General features: G+C 47.6%; 1 protein-coding gene across 3 annotated transcripts in view; it reads right to left on the bottom strand.

Moving 5' to 3' along the window:
* Positions 1-242: 242 nt before the first annotated feature.
* CNNM2 (cyclin and CBS domain divalent metal cation transport mediator 2) overlaps positions 243-19,000 on the bottom strand; it is a 136,670-nt gene continuing 117,912 nt past the window's right edge. Inside the window, exons 5-8 of one of the 3 annotated variants that reach the window (XM_026110333.2) lie at positions 18,002-18,095; positions 15,225-15,290; positions 11,222-11,406; positions 243-8,988 (exon numbers count right to left, since the gene is read on the bottom strand). In XM_026110333.2, coding sequence (XP_025966118.2) covers positions 8,779-8,988; positions 11,222-11,406; positions 15,225-15,290; positions 18,002-18,095 — 555 coding nt within the window. In that variant the 3' untranslated portion in view covers positions 243-8,778. Of the gene's footprint in view, positions 8,989-11,221; positions 11,407-15,093; positions 15,126-15,224; positions 15,291-18,001; positions 18,096-19,000 lie in introns of those variants that run through there. The other 2 variants (XM_064514174.1, XM_064514173.1) reach the window with 2 other exon arrangements.

Genomic DNA, 19,000 nt, shown 5'->3' with positions numbered 1-19,000 from the left:
CTCCACAAGGGCTCCACCCTGGGGAAGCCCCTCTCCCTCGGGGCCTGGTGGCAGCCTGGGACCCTCCCCAGGGTTTGGTGCATTCGGCAGCGCCAAGCACCCGCTGCGAGGAGCAGCCGCTGCCACCAGGCACGTCCCTCGCTGGTGACCCCAGAGAGGCTCATGCACCACCTGGCAGGACCACGTGCTACAGACAGACAGACAGTGCTCACACTTCCAGACAAACAAACAGGATATATAGAGAAGGTTGTAAATAAGGGATTTTTATTAGTGGAAGAAAAAGACCACTGCTGTTGAGGGAACACTTCAGAAAGAGAAAGTCAGCTGCTGTCCATTACCACCAACTTCCCAGCTCTCCTCCCTGGCTCGAGGATTCATGGGCCCAGACCCACCAAAGCAAAGAGCAAGACCTGGCTCTACGGGGAACAGGATCTGGCCCCTCCATGGCTCTCGACAACTAAAGCGGAGATAAAAGACTGTTAATGTGCCGACAGCAATTTATGATCTGCAAAGATCTGGGTCCAGGATCACCAACATCAGCCCCACCACCCGCATGCCAAAATCCATCCCTTTGAAATGAGGGGGAAGCATGGAGGAGGGAAAAATGCATAAACTGGAATGTTCAACAGAAAAAAAATCATCATTTATCTAAAAAGAATAGAAATAAACAAAATGCTTTAAACAAAATCACAAAATATACAAATAAATCTGGTACAAAATAAATAGGAAAGATTGGAAATCTACAACAAAATTGGAATAATTATAAAATTCATTTGTATGACAATCAGTATATGAAACGTATACACTTCATTCATGGATTTCAGTTGTGCTTATTCAGGTTTATGTACACAATTGGAAATACTGTAGTCAGAATACTACAACTCTGAAAACCCAAAGTAATGTACAATATGATACAATTAGCAAAGACCATCTATGATGGAAAATAAGACGCAGTGAAGAGACCTAGGATTGGCAGCGTAACCTAAAGAAGCTGGGTGGGTTCACATAGCCACGGAAACACATTTTAAAGGGCGAACTGCAAAGCTTCTGAACACAGGGGGAAAATAAAGGTTTCATGAATGGGAGTCAGGAAAAGATCCTGTGCAAACTTCGATATAGGTACAGGTTTTCCAGAACAGGATTAAATACAGGAGAAAGGTTTGGTTTTAGAGACTGCTGGTTGCAGAGAACCAGCTGTTCATGGCTTCCACGTGACGCAGGGACGTATTCTCAAGTATTTGGGTTTTCAGATTCAATGTATTTGGCATCTGGACGTTTGCCCCGTGATTCAGTTATCCAGCTTTGATCTTCAGCTGTGTGTGTTGGAGAAGAAAACCACCCAACAGCCTTGCGGTTCCCCCAGCAGGGCCCAGCCCTAACCTGCTCGCAAGCCACCCTCCCACCTGGCAGCTCAGAGAACACGGATAAAACGTGGTTGGGTTGTTGGTGCTGGGGGTCCTGATGGGTTTCCGCTCTCCAGATTTCACACCGAGTCTGCAGGGGAGGCAGAGGAAAGCGACTCCTTGAGCAACATCTCCCACCCTCCTCAGGAGCTTAGCACGAGGAGTGGAGACAGGATTGGGGCAGCATCGCCCATTCCTGCCCGGCAGCCCACGGGGTGGCTGCGCAGTCCCCTCCTGTCTTCCTGTGAGCTCAGCTAAACCTCAGCAAGAACAGGAGACATGGGTATCGCCAAGCCAAGAGCAGCAGTCACAGAGAGCTGCTTTACCAAGTCCAAGCCAGCATGAGGCAGGACACGTACCCTAGGTCAAAATCCACCGGCCAAACCCGCTCGGCTCAACCTGCGGGGACCTGAGAGGTTAGAGCAGGAGCCGCGCTGGGGCTGACCGTGGCACAGCCAGCCTGTCGCTTCTGGGAAGAGAGGAGTCGGCTGCGAGTCCCCTCCATGCTCCCACACGCATCTTTGGATGAGTCCGGAAGGCATCCATGCAATATTGGCACTTTCAGCTAGAGGCTGACAATCCAGGCTACTGGTCTGAGACCAACAACTTTCTCACTTGAATTTGGAAGGATTTGGTACAACAGTGATGCCCAGAGGGTAAAACCCTCCTTTTTTAAGTTCTGCAGTCTCACAGCTGCCAAAACGTGACGCCAGATAGCTCCACCAAGCACTAAATGTTGGGACAAGTCCTTCCTACCTGACAAACACCATAACCAGCTTCCCTTCAGTCTCTACCGCTTTGAGGATGAGAAATGACCATGGAGCCACTGACCTGAGCCCATCAAATGCTCCTCCCAAGCACCAGAGCTGCCTGCAGCCTCTGCACGTTTCAGGCACTTCTTTGGGCCTCGGGCTCACGACAGCCTACGAACCTCTAAGCCAGACCCTACAACAGGCAGTTTCTTTTGAGAACGGCTAAACCTCTCCTTCTGGGGGAAGGATTAAACATCAAGCGCTTTGGTAACCGGAAATCGGGGGCTGGCACTGGAAGGGTGGGAGCAGACGGGGCGCTTTGCTCTGCTGGATTCCAGTTATCGGCTCTGCTCAAGGGAAAACAGGGCCCAAAGGAAAAAGTGTTTTTCAGTTGAAGACAGAAAATCAGCAGCTTTGAGTACCTTACCGCCAAGGTGCAGAAGCGTCACTGAGGCTGACCTGAGGATAATGAGGACACCATGACAAGCCACTTTGACACAGTTTGGTGCTACTGACCTGTGAAACACCTCCCTCTGCCATCCGTACCATGCAAGGGGCTGGAGGCAGCTTTCCAGCACCCCCTTCCCTTCCCCGCGACTCGGGGAAAGGGGCTGGGATAACCTGGCCTCTCGTGCTTTTCCCTAGGGAATGCTCTGGCCTCCCCAGGTCCAGCTTCCAGCTTGTAACATAAAAGAGCAGCAAACATGCAAAACCTGACTGAGAAATTCAACCGTACCGCTTTGGACCTGCAGCGATAGCGTCCCCTCGCTCAGACGCGGCCTCAGGGCCACTGCAGTGAAACGAAAAGGAGGAGGAGCACAGCCTTGTGTGACGCCAGCCTCCAGGAGGAGAGCAAGACACCGAGCAGGATTATTCGGAGTGGGGGGGGGGGGGGGGGGGGGGGGAGTCTATGGGAAGCTAGCGGATGTTTCAGGTTCTTCCGTGCCGCGCTCCACTAACAGCGTCTGTGCTGCAGATGCACGGGAATGGGGCCAGCGTTGCCACAGAGATCACAGCAACGAGAGAGCCGCAACCAACGGACCCAGCACACGGCAGAGCAGGGATGAGGGCAGCTTTCTAGCTAAGCTGGTAGCGCAGTGCTTGTCCTCTCTGCCGCTCAAGTCAGGATGAAGGCTGCTCTCCTTTATGCCGCGACAAGACGCCTGGCCTTTGGTCACACGTGTTAAGCTCATCATTTCACTGTTGGACCAAAACAACCCTCAGTATCCAAGGACCAGGTACTTCTTTGGGTCTACTTAAAGCCACAGTGTAAAGCCAGGGCAGCGAGATGTGCAGCAAGCCAGGGTCTGCATCACCCAGAGCCTTTCAGCACACGCTGGTTTTCGGCCGTGTGCCAGCTTTGCACCTCAAAGCGTATGGTACAAGCGCAGGATCACCTCATCGCTGGCCAGCCACCTTCGGGACGAAGTCTCGAGTCAGCATCACAAGAGACACACTTTATAGCATTATTCCCCTCCCTGCCCAGCCCCAGTTTCCTACTGGCAATCCAGACACTGGATAACTTGACAACTGGTACACAGGTACTAGTTTTAAAACCACAGATGTGTGTATTAGGTATCATATAAAATATGGTACATCTTTCAGGTGGGAATGATTTCTATAGATACTCTATTTCAGCACAAGGAAGATGCATGTCCCAACCGCTCCCAGAGAACACGGCTGTATTCCCCGCTACGTATGGTACTTACACAGGATGCTTGCGAGGAGACAGCGCTGCTCTTCGCCGTCCCCACCCCAGCGCCCCCTCGGCTGAGCTCTGCGGAGATCACAGGAAGCACCACTGCTGCCTGAGCAGCCCTTTGCACACAGCTACCTCTTTGGTTTTCTTTCCTCTGAGCTGACTTGAGCCCTACATCACCGCTGCCAAAAGCACATCCCCATCTGTGCAGGGCCCTGACGGCTGAGCAGCAACTCACCCTGCTCCCCCCGCGCCTTCTCCAGGTCTGAGGTGAGTGCAGAGGGCCATATCCTGAGACTCCTACTCTTGCCAGCTCCAACTGCACAAAAAGGCACTTAAAGAAAAGAAGAAAAAAAACCCTGCGGTGAGGAAAAAAAGGAATATAAGTCTAGGAGAACAGAAGAGGAACAGACCACAGAGAACAACGCCAAACGAGCGGCTGGTGTCTCTTTAAAGGGAGCCCAAGACGGGCAAGCCATGCTCCCAGCCAGGTCCCCAGGCGTAGCCACCTCCCGCCTGCCGCGGGGTGCAGCTCTCCTCCCCAACAGCTGAAACACTCCCAAACTTGGCTCACTTTGCTCCTTAAAGGACAAGTAATGGTACCGCAAGCCTGAGAAAGGATGAGCCTGCATGGGGAGCACAACCACTGCTGGCCGCAGCTAACGCAGGTGCTGGGGCAGGCTTCAACCAGGTCACGGCATTGGCTGGGCCCTGGTCGGCCTGCAGCAGGAGCAGGCAGGCGTGCGCGGGGCAGAGAGAGCATGAGAGGGAGCTATACATGAATAAAGGTTTGGAGCGGGGGGGGGGGGGGGGAAGACTTGTCCCATGCAGCTCTGTCAGGTGTAACTGGAGGCTCTCCTGGCCATGCCAGCTTTCGGGGTCCCCCCACTTCTCCAACCAGCCCTGCTCACACCCTACCTCTCTGCCGACATCCCTCGTCTGGACCTTCACCCCGCTCGGGGACACCCCGGTCCTGAGCTCTTCTTCAACTGCATATGGATTTTAGGGAGTAGACAAATAGGGAATAAAACAACAAGCACTTTGTAAACTCTGGATGCTCTGAGCTTGGGGTCTACAGAGAAGACAATGTTGGTTTGCTAAGCTGCCCCCGAGCCCCTCCCCACTCAGAGCTAGTGTGCTTCGTATGATCTCCGTGTCGCCAGAGTCAGTCTTGTTTGGAGAAAGATTCTCATTGGAAAGCAAGAACATTCCTTCACTCTTTACAAAGGTTTGGCAATACACACAATTAAAAAAAAATAAATCATAGTTACAATAGATTCAGGTTCATTTCATTTAAAAGAAATTCAACCAACAGGAGTGTAAAAGTTATAATTCACAGTTATGCATTTAAGATATTAGTGTTGAAAACCTCACTTCAAAGAACTTTTGTGCAAAATTGTATTGACAGTAGAAACCATGGCTAGATGCCCTCCCAGCCCCCCAAGCCAACAGGTCATCATCTGCCCCTCTGCCTGTACCTGGAGGCAGACAGACAAGGTGAACAACGAAGGCAATAGGAGTTGACAAACGAAGATGCAGTATCCTTCTCACAAGTCAAAGCCTTGCCATGGTCTGAGGTCAAGTCCAGCAATTCCCAAAGCCATCAGCTGGTGCCCTGTACCACAGCAATGACTGACAGCTCTGCCACGCGTACACATGGCACCGCGGCACGAAATCCAGCATCAGAGCCCACTTGAACGCAGAGAGGCAACCAGCAAGCCAGAAGAACCTGGTAGGACACCTCCTGCATCAGTACAGATGCAGAAGCCAAGGCATTTCCATTACAGTAGGGAAAGCCAAGTCCTTGCATTTGCAAACACTGTCCAGAGTCTCAGAAGTAACCCTGAGACGGGCACAGGGCTCCTCTATTTATGTAGGTTCCCACCACGAGGGCTGGGAACCCCTTTCGTCTGTTAAACAGTAAAACTGTAAATACCCTGAGAACAGGGAGACTGGATTTTTCCCCTCTGTGGAGAGGACCATGCCCTGCTCTTCAAGCAAATTAGTAGTAGCAGCTCCTAACCCCTCTGGGTCAGGTACATATTTTCCATATGAAACACATCTATAATCAACTATTTTTATGGAAATTATTTCACTTTCCATTATTGGAACTGTACAAATGATGAGAAACAGTCATGCAAAAATTGCCTGCAGATTTTAGAACAGTGCGGCACGGGCAGAAGCAGGAGGTATTTGCTTCGGGATTGCATGGCTTTGGTTGGAAAAATAGGCTTTTTTTTTTTTTTTTTAATGGAAACAGACACTGAAACAAATCCACAACCTGACATAAGAAGCAGAAGTAAGATCGAGCAAGCAACCTCATCCCGGAGAGCGAGCTGCCTCGACTTGAGCCTTCCCTTCTTTGGCAGGGTTGACAAGATACTGCATCTCAGGTTCACCATTGTGTCAAACACTTTCAATAAACTTTTACATTCAGCAACACTAGATAAGAAGTGGGGGGGGCAAGTCACTGGCCCCACCAGGACAAGCGCTGTAACATCTCACCACTTTGCTCTGTGAGAAAGGTGCAATACGAGCAGCTCTCCAGGAAGGAGCAGGGCTGAGACCAACTCGGGCTGGTGCTGAGCCGAGTGCTCTCAGGCTGTTGCACAGCCGGGGTGGACATGGCGGGCTGGTGCAGCCAGGGGCATGTCAGTGCGAGGCTGGAGGTTAAGGAAACACTTTTAGATGGGAAAAGCCGTGATTTTAAAAAGTGGCTAAATGCTGAACATGAGAGCGAAGTTTGAGGGCCCGGTTTCCTTGTCACTCAATGCACATATTAGATACCATGGAATATCTATGCCCCCTTGTGGGGACTTCACCCTTACAGGCTGCTGCACCTTCCAAGAAAGAAAGCACATCTTTCCCATGCTGGTGCTCTCAGGGAGCAGGCCTGCAGGATCCATCTGTGGCCCTTTGCAGAGAGGAGAGCAAAAATTAGGGCTGCTTCCTGAAGCCAAGAGCGAGCGAAAGTGAGAGACATGCACACAAAATCTGCTCTAAAGCCACACACACTGATTTCCTGCAGGAAGTTACCGCAGCAAAATATTGCACCTTTCCAGGAAACACTTGCAAAGACCGACCACGGGAACTCACAGGCAAGTGCCTGCCCTAAACAGAGAGCAGGAGAGATGTGGGACAGGACACAGAGAGCTCTGGCAGTTGCATTTGGGACCGGGGGTTTCTTTGAGGGTCAGATGAGATCATCTGCACATAAAGAAAGGAGGGAAAATGCTACACAACCAGGACCATGGAACAGTCTTGAACCAGAAACCGCAGGGCCTCATTTGTTCTTCTCTCCAAAACCTAATACTGAGGGCAATGTTCACATTTTGTTTCAGGCGGCAATGGAAAGGGCGACAACCAGGAGAGGGAGGACGTGTTTTTCATTTGAGGACCCGGCTGGGACTTAAAGTCCATTTGAGGGAGCAGGAATGCTGAGGTGTGACGCAGAACTGCCACAGGGTATGTCTCTCTTGCACCCAGTCCACATGCAGGTTTTCAGGGTGGAGGAACTGGTTTCCGCTGCTTGACACTGGCTGTCCTGCACTAATGGCAGCCTGCTGGGAGGCTCTCTGTTCAGCTACCATGGTAATCCCTAACACGGCTGTTAAAAGGAGAGAGAGAAAGAAGGAAATACACTGAATGCTCTCAAAGGAAGGAATGTGGCTGGGGAACAGCCCAGAAGTGAACCTCTCCGAATCCCTGAAGTGCAATACACTCGCGTCTGGAAAGTTGTGTCAGTTCTTGGAGAGGACAGGATGGTCCTGACTCCTCAGCAGAGCCCATCCTTGCACTGGCAGAGGTTTACTGTCACCTGGAGGATGTACTTTGGGCGTAACTGTAGCAGCATCTTTTCTGTTAACACTAGAGATTTAAGGGGGGAACAGGGACCATTGTTCTCTCTGTTACTTAACAAAGACTGAGAGTCTGTTGTGGCCAAGGTAGCTGTGCACAGGCTATTACAGCACGTGGCCATTTAAAGTTTGTCATTTTGGGGTACACAGAGTTAACTTAATGATGCAGTTCTCAGGAACATCAAAGGAAAATCACCCAGTTACACTGCTGTGGAAAACTACCCCAGCTTTCATTTTGCAAGACTGCTGTTTTGCTAATTAATCCCTTCCCCCCAGTATGATCTTCAACATACATAAAGTTTTTGGAGGTTACAAAACTAAGTGTAACAATGCTTTTGTCTGTTTTACAAAGAAACCTTCTGAAATTTGAGAGATCATTACATACCAAAATAACCACTCCTTCCCTGAAACTTAACTGGAAGAATGCAATGATACTCATCCCTTGACCCTCCAGGTGGCTGAAACCAGAGGTTCCTTGAAGCTTGCTCACTTTTAGGAGACAAACACATACAAGTACCGGTTACTAACTTCTTCAACAGGGCAACAAAAAGAACCAGAGAGAGGTGAAAAGAGGTCTAAGGACATTGGAGCCGATTTACAAAACCACAACAGAGCTTCCTTCAGGTTGGGGAGGGACAGAAACAATTTAAAACTCTGCAAAATACTTTTTAAAAACATGATCTCTCTTGAAAAAATAATCGGAGCAGTTTTTAAACTTCTCCATATGTGTTTGAGGAGGAAAAACCCAACAAGGGTGCAAAATACAGATAAAAAATAAACATGATTCTACTTTGCAAGAAGTATTTTCATCGTTCTCAAGGGTGGCTCACCATTCCCAAAGTACGCTTGGGGCTTTAGTCTCTCTATCTTGCTCTTTGCTCCTTTCTTCCTGTTTCTTCCTCTTCTGCTCCCAGAACGGACGCAAAAGTCTTTGGTCTCAGAACACTGGATGCAGCACAGTGTTGCAAGCACATACTAACGGTGTTCACACTCAGGGAGGAGGCAGGAAGGAGCGAGGACTGGTCCTGCTGAGGAGATGGGATGGGTGGGTTGTGGGGAGTCAGCTCCTAGATGGCTCCTTCACTGTGCATACTGTGGTTGGGCTTGTTGTGAGTCACACAGTTCTGTTCATTCAGCAGGTTTGCTGTTTCATCTGGCAAACCGTCGTGCAGCTCCGTAAGAGTCAGTTCGATTTTAGTGTTTTCACTGTCCGAGGACTGAGGTGTTTTGTCCATCCGGGATGCCATCAGGGCATTTTGGTACTGCTGTCTTGAGATCTGCTCCAAGCACAGAAGGAAGGAACAAAAACAGCCAGTCACACTTTCATCTCCCCCATGGGACACATTAAGAAAATGAGGTCCCCCTCTCCTTCCAGATGGCCACGCTTAAACTCCTGTTTATCTGGGATCAGCTCCACTTCTACAAAACATCCCTGTGCTTTGCAAGCCTAGATCCCAACTCAATGACACGGCATGGTGACATTTCCACAGACAGGGTGGAAGCGCAGAGCTATGCAATCACCACGCTGTTCAAAGGCAGGGACTTACTCCTACGCAGAGATTTTTAAATCAAATCTCCATTTCCTTCTAATCATGCACATTTTTAGGGCCGGAACCAGAGCTCAGTGAAGGCTTTCTCCCAACTTCAGCGAGCTCCAGGCGAGGTTCTGAGCGTCCCCATAGAGCCAGAGGGGAAGAGCTCTACTGCTCTGGTCTAGGCCAGCAAATGCAGTGGCACCTAGATCCTTATTCTCATACATAAGGCATTTGATTCTAGTAAAGACTGGGATCTCCATAGAGACTAGATCAAATTAGCTACCCGTAAAGTCTTCAACTGGTCTCTCGGAGAACCAGCTGCACTCAGCAGAAGAGTCGTAACAGGGGCTTGTCAATACTGCCCACGATGCCTCAGAGGCAAGGAAGCCCATAGTCCCCTACTGCTGAATATGGTGGTAGAGGGGGGAATTCCTCCTGAACCAGCAGTGTACGCTCCTCTGGGTTAGCCTTCGCGGCCAGGACAGGCAGCAGGATGTACATGCACTGGTGGCCCCACGTGCTAGAAGAGCAGCAGGTCACCTCAGCAGGCAGAAAGATGGAAGAGGTTAAGTGAGTCTTTTAGAAAACCATAAGCTTTAGTAGCAACACAGCAGAAAGACTGGCAATGGAGATAGTCAGATGGACCAAGTCACAGCTTCCAAGGCAAAATCCAAACATGCACAGGCAGGTCACAGCCCTGGCTTACAAGGTATTATTTGAACAAATGCCCATGTGGCACAATGAAAACACTCATTTGAATGCTCTATCCTATGTATGAAGCACAGTGATACAAAAAGAGGTGTTCAAGTCTGATTGCAGAGACACCAGACACAGTTTAGCATTCATTAGCCTCCGTATGAACACAGTGAGAGCTGGAAGGACTCCACATAAACCAGCACAAGATGAGCAGCTGCTCTGTACAGCAGATGAGCCATTCAAATCTGTAGCGAGACTCGGTAATAGTAGTTCAGCTCTAGATCAGCTTGCCCAGTAATAAATATGCACTGGTCTAAACCTTGAAGACTTGAATCATCAACCAGTACACTTGAATTTGTCAAATTCTGATTGCGAGACTGTACTCTCCTTTGCAAATTTGGCTTCCTGTAGATATGGAACAATCCAGCTAGCATTCCAGGATTTCTACTCTATTTCACATATTTTTAATATTGAATTAACTTTGACAGAAGTTGAGTTCACAAATCATTTGAGTTGTATACAAAAACATGCACTTTCCTTAAGAAAGGCACCAAGGTCAATGTCTGGCCATGGGACGTCAGCTTCCCTGGACTCCCAGCTGGGCTGGAATCGCTGCCAGCATTAGCTGTTCCTCAGCTCAGCTAGCTTTCCTCATCCCACAGGACTCGCACACATTTCAGCATGGGATGCACCATGCTGGGGGACAGAGCTGTATTCATGCAACAACTCACTGGTATTATGAGACATGAGCCTAACATGTGAAGTTAAGATAAAGATAAATGTCCAAGACTTCTCCAAGCAGAAGAAGGATGACAAGTTGGAAAGTAAGATCAAGAACCCCAAACTGAAACCAAAATCAAAAGTGAATAAAAACTGCATCCAACACAAAATATCTCATCCTTTAGGAAATGACATTGTCAGCTAATGAAAGGTTTCCATTTTAGATGGCTCCAGAGATGTCACAAGGATGTGTCTCTCATGACTAAAAGCACAGAAAGGGTCTTTTCCATAAATTTTCCTCGAAGCACCTGGAATCCAGGAACTTATGTGACCAATACATTCACAGTTCTAAATGAAAGGAACAGGGAAGACAGAAACCAGTGGACAGCAGGTATTTGGAAAAGGTAACTCAAAGTGATTTTAAAATGGGCTGCTGCTTTAATAATCCTATCTACTCATAGTGCTATAGAGCAATCTATAGAAACCTCCCTTCCCCAGGCTCTCCATCCTGCCATTTAAGCCCAGCTTTTCAGCAGGGCTTTACTGGCTCTTTTCCTACCTTGACAAACTGAATGTCTGTGAGTGCTTTCACTGAGTAGTCCGGGACATACACTTGGAGGAAAGACGCATTCAGTTGGTTGTTGCTGCTCCCTAACGTTGGCGTCACTGCATCGATGCGATCACTTCGGTTTAAAGAGTCTGAGTGATTCAAGCCGCAGGGCCGAGGTGGAGACTTGTTTTCAGCTGAGAATTGGGCAAGAGGGAGAGAAATCTTAAATTAAGTAGGAAACATTTAAAGTAATCAGCTTCAAAGGGATATAATAAATCATGATGTAACACAGAAGATCTGCAAATACTTCATTTACTTATAACAAGACATGCAGCTCAACAACCAAATTACCCTGAGAAAAGTACATTTTGAATCCAGAGCCGGTAGTGGACATCGCTGCGTATAATTTAAACACACCCATTTTTATTTGTACTACAATGGATAAGGCACAGTTGGTCACAGTGTTTCAGCTGTTGCAGGGTAATTGCCAGAGAAAGGCAACTTCCCAAGACTTTCTAACAGGAGCTCTTGATCGTCAGACCATGCTTAATAGATTTCTTCTTCTTAATGATTTATAACCGCACCAGTATCAGACTTCTCATCTACTGAGTCAGTCCCAGCTAACCTTTATCCTCATTAGACATTTTATTCCATCTGGTGCCAATATCTGCCGCCTTGTTTTCTGGATTAGACCAGACACATTTTCAAAAGCATAGGAATGGTGAGTGACAGAGTCCTCAATGGACCAACGTGTCCCCTACGCAGTCCACACGATAATTATTTCAATAATGTTTCCTCTAGTACCTGTCAGTGCTTGAAACTTGAAGGATGGAAAACTCAATGAAGGTGAGCAAGCTCCATTTGGTACATGCCAGCCAGCAAAACAGAGAAAACAGCCCATGCTACAGAGAAAAATGTGTGTCCAGGAAAGATACGGTCAATATAGGAGTAAAACTAGAGACACCGTTTTCCATCGTTGGCCTGTGAGCATTGCAGGGTTTCACTCACCAACTGAAATCTTGCAGCTATCCAGAGGAGTGACTGGCCACAGTTTTTCTAATGTAAACGTGCTTTCAGCAAGCCACAGACATTTTGCAGCTCTAGCTTCTGCCCACCCAGTGACCCAGAAGGACAGGCAGAAATGCATCCTAAAAGAGACCCCAAGCCTTTCTACAGATGGGCTTCTCTTGGATGCACATATAGTGCATAGCAATTAAAGAATTGTCTTTGGGACTGGTGAATTTTTGGACATTACTGCAGTTAAATTTCATCCGTCCAGCTCATACCGAAACTTGATGTAAGCTATACTACTCACTGTGTCATCCACATTCTCAACTGAAAGATCATTTTCGTATAATCTTTAGATATGAAGCCTCTTGGAGCAAGTCAGCAAGAGCATTCTTACAAGCTTTTCAACTTTTTTTTTTAATGGTTTTTCAATATAGAAACTTAGGTCTAAAAAAAAAAAAAAAAACCAAACCAAAAAAATGGACAGCTCTAAATCCAGCCTTTTGTAAATTTAACATTTAGATGCTTCCAGATGCATGACAGAATTGCCCTACTTTTTTTTTCCCCTATGTAAAATGCGTCTAATGTCTTCTTTCCTTCAATTTCTTTAAAAAAAGGGGCAGGGGGGAGTGGAAAAATACAGGTTCTGACAACCTGGCAAATCTCCTAGCATTTCTGCACTAGGAGGAATTAGTGCAAGTCCCTCTGGTAACACCAAGTACAGGCTTAGGCGCAAGCACTCGGAGCTCCGCAACGTTCCCCCTTGATACCAACTAGCCATCTGGGAAGCCACAGCAGGCTGCAAGAGCTGCTGCCAGGAACCAAACCTCTACCTGCACCCAGGGCTTGAAGCGTGCTCACAAGCAGAGATGCTGTAATTCTCACTGGAGAACAAATAAGTGTGAAGACCAAATGAATTTGCGCCATCTTTCCCACCCGCATACATAAAATACGGCTCTGTGTGACAAGCACCACTGCTATTTGGGATAAACATTTCCATCCGAAACAGCTTTACATTCGCCTGACTCGGATCTGCACTCTCTCTTCACCAGGGGTCCTATAGTACATTACTAATAAAAACAAAGAAGGATAGAGAGCAACATGACAAAGCCTGTTAAAGAAAGCAAGGGACAGATGGAATGAAAGGAAAGAACAAAAGAGTACGACAACAGGTAATCTGAGGGAAAGGACAACACTTCTGGACCTATGTACCAGTCAGGGAGGGAGAAGAAAGTTAGTGAAGGAGGGAGGATGCAGAAAGAGCAGAAGGCAGAAAGAAAACCAGGCAGGTCCATGTTGGCAGAACAGTGCCCCACAAGTCCCCTAGCAGGTCTGCTCAGCTCTGGACAGACCTTTTCTACCCAGGTTTCCCATAGTCCTCAAGAGCACAAACCACAAGACAAACATCAGTACAACCATGTTACGTATTTTGGGTTAAACAGCAGGGTCCTTTTTAGAAGGACCCAGCAGAAGGTCCAAGTTTCATCAAACCTGGTACCACACGGAAGTTGATGTTCACCTACTGCAACCATTGCCACAGTGACCAGGGTTACTATATCAGTTTCTTTCAGATAAGATATTCTCCTCATTATTACTTTCCATAATTGATTTTTGGGCGGTTGAGGGGGAAAAAAAAGCTAGAAAATATGCTTGGCATTTATATTGGAAACAATTTGCATGTGCATGGTGTACACTTCCTCTGTAGAATGGAAAGGGAAAAAAAAGGACCTAGCAAAATGAAAGAACCAGGCTAAAAAAGATAATCAAAGCTGCTGAGTTTAAAAGAAACCCATCAGATACTTTAATTAAAGAAAGATTAAATTTCTCCCCCTTCTTTCAAGTTTAGCAGCAGGAAACTAACAGGGCATGAAAAAAATCCCCTGCGGGGCAGTAACCTGTAGTTTGGTTGGAATGTGCATGAGACCAGTTTAAGGACTGATGCTGAAATATATTTTCAAAATTGAAAAAGGAAGAGAGGGAAAAACACAGGCAGCAGATGGTGAAAGTTTCTGAAATGTACAATATGTACTAATGTTTAGGCGTTGTTTCACTTAAATATGCATCTAATTATCTTATTTGTTTTTAGGTCCAGGAAGACACATTCATCTGAAAACGGTAACTTCAAAAGGAAGAAATATGTTCAGTGTGGCCCAAACTATTTTAGGATTTTGCTTTTCCTGTATACTTTCTTGAGTGGTTTCAATTTTCCTCAACTATACTGTGTGTGCACAGTGTCTGCAAAGCTCAGTTCTTGACCTTTCCCAATTTCTAACCATTCAACCACATCTTGGAGCTCATTTTGGCCCAATTTGTTCTCTCCTTGGCGTTACTCCTCTAAAGGGACTTCTTATGTCAATCAGCTCAACTGTTCAGCAGTAAATGTCTTAAGCAAAACATGAAACCAAAAAACCCCCCAGGAGCTCCCACATCTTCTTGCATATTCCATTGCAAATCTGTCCCCGCTGTAGATCACTGTGCAGGTCCATGGCATTAAACTCATTGAAAAAAAATTCAAAGCTTTTGAGCATTTGAAATGATCAGACTGCATACAAGTGGTAGAATTTAACACCTGTTTAAATATAAAAAGTCTTTTATTAAACAAGTTCTTCTTTCATGGCAGTTTAGCAGCAGACATTCGCTTCTGCTAAATGCGTTTTCTTCAGAAATTTTGAAGAACTTTTTAACCTCAGCTTGGGGGAGGATATCTTCCTTTAAAATCTCCCTCCTAATACTTCTCCAGTGTACGTATGCGAACCAAGAACAAGTGCACATTACCATATACATTCTCTTAAACATGTTTTTAGTTCTTTCCATTTTGACGACTCTGTCATGTTGCTACCAGTTAGTCATAAATAAAAGTTCAGGATACCTACCTGCGAGGCATAATGCTGTGCTGGACTTCTCCCTAACGAGCAAAGGGGTCAGATAAATACAGACTGCAACTGACTTTTTATGGCATCAGGGCAGTCACAAGAATGGTGAAAATAGAAGCATGCGGATTTACCTGGAGAACCTGCTGCTAACAACTCTGTTCTGCTGACAACAAAGGTACGAGACAGGGACAAGGGAACTAGAAGAGGGAGAGAAAAAGGATGAGATCACGACCAGAAAGGCGGCAGCTATCCACACTTGACAGGGGAAGGAGCCAATTCACACACTGAAGAACTAAAACCAAAAGTGCAAATCAACTGTGGAAAAGTAAAGGGTTAAAAAACAAACAAAAAGACAATTAAACAATTTTGGGAATAAACCAAAAAATACCAAGCCTGCAGAATTACACGGTTAAGTGAAAAATTTTCGCTTGCTAATCTGGGTGGTCATCCAGCACGGAACGGTCTATCAAGCTATATACATTTATAAAATGGTTCGAAAGGAGCAGTGGTGCCCACTCCAGCCTGGAAGGCAAAGAGTTAAAACAAGCCAGAAAGCTTTTATGGGTGCAATTCCTAATAGGAGTAAAATAAAAACAGAAACAAAACCAAAGGAGACTTTATAGTTCATCAAGTTTTCAGTACGCCATCAAGTGAGGTTGTGATTTTCCAAGCTCATCGCTGTCAGAATGGTTACAGGACTGCTAATTATTACTGTAAATCCCTCCCTAGCTGTACTTAAAGAAAAAAGCTTCACTGATTTCTATTTTTCCCCCCCCAAAAAAACATGTTTTAATCTCCTGTTACTGACTTCATATTCCAGTGGGGAGAGGAGGCACATAAACCTAATTAAGGAGACAGGGAAGAACAGGAGTTTTCTCATGTTCCGCAGAGGTTTATACTTTTACTGAGCTTTCATGTCTACCCAAAGCAACAAGAATTACCTCATTTTTATGAGCTCATCCTAACAGAAGTTTCAGGATGCTCTAAGACATCATAAAACAAACCCTCTGAAATCTGGGGGAAAAGCTAGCAAAATGAAAGGCTTGCTACTGGTAAAAATCAACCGATGGCAGGGAAGCAAATCCAGGGTTAGCAGAGATTAATTTGTGCCTATGCTCAAGTTTGACATGACAAAATCCAAGATGGGTTTCAGGGCAGAGACATGCAAAGGGGCAATCATTTGACCTCACAGGACCGGGGACAACCAGCAGGGTTGCAGGGATGGTTAGCAACACAAGAAAAAAAAAGAAAAAAAGAAAAAAAAAGGAACACTAAAACATTCAAAATGAACAGTGCTGGCAAAAAGAGAAGCCACAAATGATTTCCAGGAGTAGGTCACGTAGGAGTGAAGTGATCGTGCTCCACCCAGCTCTGCGACTGGCCCCGACTGCAAAAGCTGAGCTTCAGAGCTGAGGGAACAGCGAGGGTGTGACACACTTGCACACAGACATGCGTGTTACATATGGTTCATCACAAGTACCACGGCTATTGCACAGGTAAAATGTGTCCTCCCAATGGTCTGCACACTTCCAAATCGATCAAACTTCAAAAGGTGCAACCGAGACGAACCTAACTGAAGCGCACACACTCATGGAATAACTAGACTTGTCTTTAGATGGGAGGTCCTAGCAGAGATCCAGCAGAACAGCAGGAGAAGGGCAGCACGGAGCCGACCAGCTGTACCTCAGACAGCCAAGAGAACCACTTTTGTCTGTAGAGTTTATTCTAACAAAGCTATATTCATAACTTATTTACAAAATAATTCTCATTCCAAAGGTACCACGAGCCATTCACAAACATCCATATAAATATGCAGGCACACGTAAAGAGTGCTCATCAACCTCCTGGTGAAACAAGCTGCCTCCCAAGTGAAACCAAAGAGCTGCTGTGCCTCTGTCACAGGAGAAGTGGATTTTGGCACGAGAAACTCCTCTCCCAGGAGCTGAACAAGCGGCTTCAGGTGAGCAGACTGCCCCTGCCAGCACTGCCGCCCCAGCTCTCCTGAACGGGACTGCGGGTTCCCAGTTAAGGTCAGAATCTCGGGGATCTAAAAGGCAACGCTGCCAGCCCCGAAATACATCACCCAGCGTCACAGCGAGGGCGGACGGACCACGCTGGCCGCCTGTGTCACCCAGCGGCTCACTGGCACCGCAGCCTGCAGCGCACAGAGCTTTCTCGGAGGAAGCTTGTTAGCCCAGCACCGCTCAGCGTGTGGGACAGGATGAAACCACAGCTTGAGGTGACGCAGCTATAAAGGGCCAGAAAAGCTAAGGAGCGTATGAAGCATATGCTTCGCCTATACTAAAGCAATCCTCCGAGGCGGTGGCTTGTGACGCTACGGTTTGTGCACGGGGAATCTGCTCCCCTCTCAGCTTGCCACAAGCACTCCCCCCGTGCCCAGTTCGCGGTTACGTTCCTGCGCAGCCCGGCAGGAGCGATCGCTTTCCCTTGCACCGTTGCTCTCCTTTGCTCAAGATGGCTTTAGAAACAACGGTAAAACAGACTGTATCCAAACTAACAGGCTGCTTGTATGTTATACCACTAGATGTCCTCCTGCTACTAACTACTTATTCCCGTTAATTCCCTAGTATGCGGCTATGCAAAAAAACCCCCGAAGCTGTCATCCCGTACCAAATACATCACTCGCTAAGGCCAGCGTTTGCATTCACCTGCAGCTTGCGAGTGGCAAACTTGTGCGAGCTGCTTCAGAGTTAGCACTGCCACCGGTCTCGGCCCCTGCCAGGGACGCGATGCCAGGCCGGCCGTTTCGTCAGCACGGAGGAATCGTTTCCACCGGCCCCGCGACACGCCGCGGGGTGAGCCCCGCGTGGCCTCCCTCTGCCGCGCTCGCCCCAGCGGGTGGGCTCACGCGCGAGGCGATCCGGAGGCAGACGGTCAGAGCACATACCTGGCGACGCTGTCAGGGCCATCACCCCATAGTAGGAAAAAGCACCAGCTTCAAACTTCATCCCCTCTTTCCCAGCCTCCACTTCCACTTTCCCCTGTTAAGGAAAAGGAGAGAGAGCGGCAATTAAACGGGACCATAGGTCTAGAGGCACGAGACCAGACTTCAGCCCTGACAGCTAGTTTCGCCTGATGTTACTAAGGCAGCATCACGGTCCCTGCAGTTTGTAACGGTGCCTGAAAAAGGAGAGGGCGAAACTCCTGTTCCCTGAGCCATTCCAGCCTGGGGTTGCCCCCGGCCGGTGCAAGTCCCTGCAGAGGAGCAGGGTCGCCACAGCAGCTCTGCGTGGCACTATTGCCCCGCTTCACGTGCTGTCGGGCTGCTTTCCCTCAAGCCAGGGAACAACTATTCCCCCCTATATCACAGCAAGCTTCTATGTACCACAGTCGTCTGGGGTCTGGAGACACCTGCGCACTCCAAGCCATGGCTCAGGTTCACACGAAGGCCCCGTCAACACAAACACCAGAAACGGCGATGGGAGACAACATGCGAGGAGCTTGTCTGCTTTCGCCGATGCGATTCCCACAGAAACAAAGCCCTTATTCCTGAAGGAGTCTCAGGGCTACTTTGGTTCTTCTGGTTTCTAGCAGGTTTCCAGATGCCACGGCCTGGAACCCGCCCTGCTCTTTTGCAGAGTCTTGTCCAGAAGGACCTTCCAGGGCTTCCCAAGCTATACAAAACCACACTACCATGCAAATGCAGCCATTTCGGATGTGGGCTGAGGCAAACATCATGTAATAATATCATACAAAGGAATCTAGAAGATAAACTACTTTATCAAATGTAGTTGTAAACATCCCAGTTACTTTGGTATACAAGTAGACAAAAATAACTGGCTTCTCAGTGGGACCTGGCTTTCATTTCCATCCTTTTTGGTACTGCACTGAGCATTGCAGTATACTATTGCAGAAAGAAGTCGCATGCAACAGTCAGGTTGAAGGA

The sequence above is a fragment of the Dromaius novaehollandiae genome, chromosome 6, assembly GCF_036370855.1.
Source record: "Dromaius novaehollandiae isolate bDroNov1 chromosome 6, bDroNov1.hap1, whole genome shotgun sequence".
In the NCBI taxonomy this organism is placed as follows: Eukaryota; Metazoa; Chordata; class Aves; order Casuariiformes; family Dromaiidae; genus Dromaius; species Dromaius novaehollandiae.
Note: the sequence above shows the minus strand (reverse complement) of the source record. Positions and strands in the feature narration are given on the sequence as shown.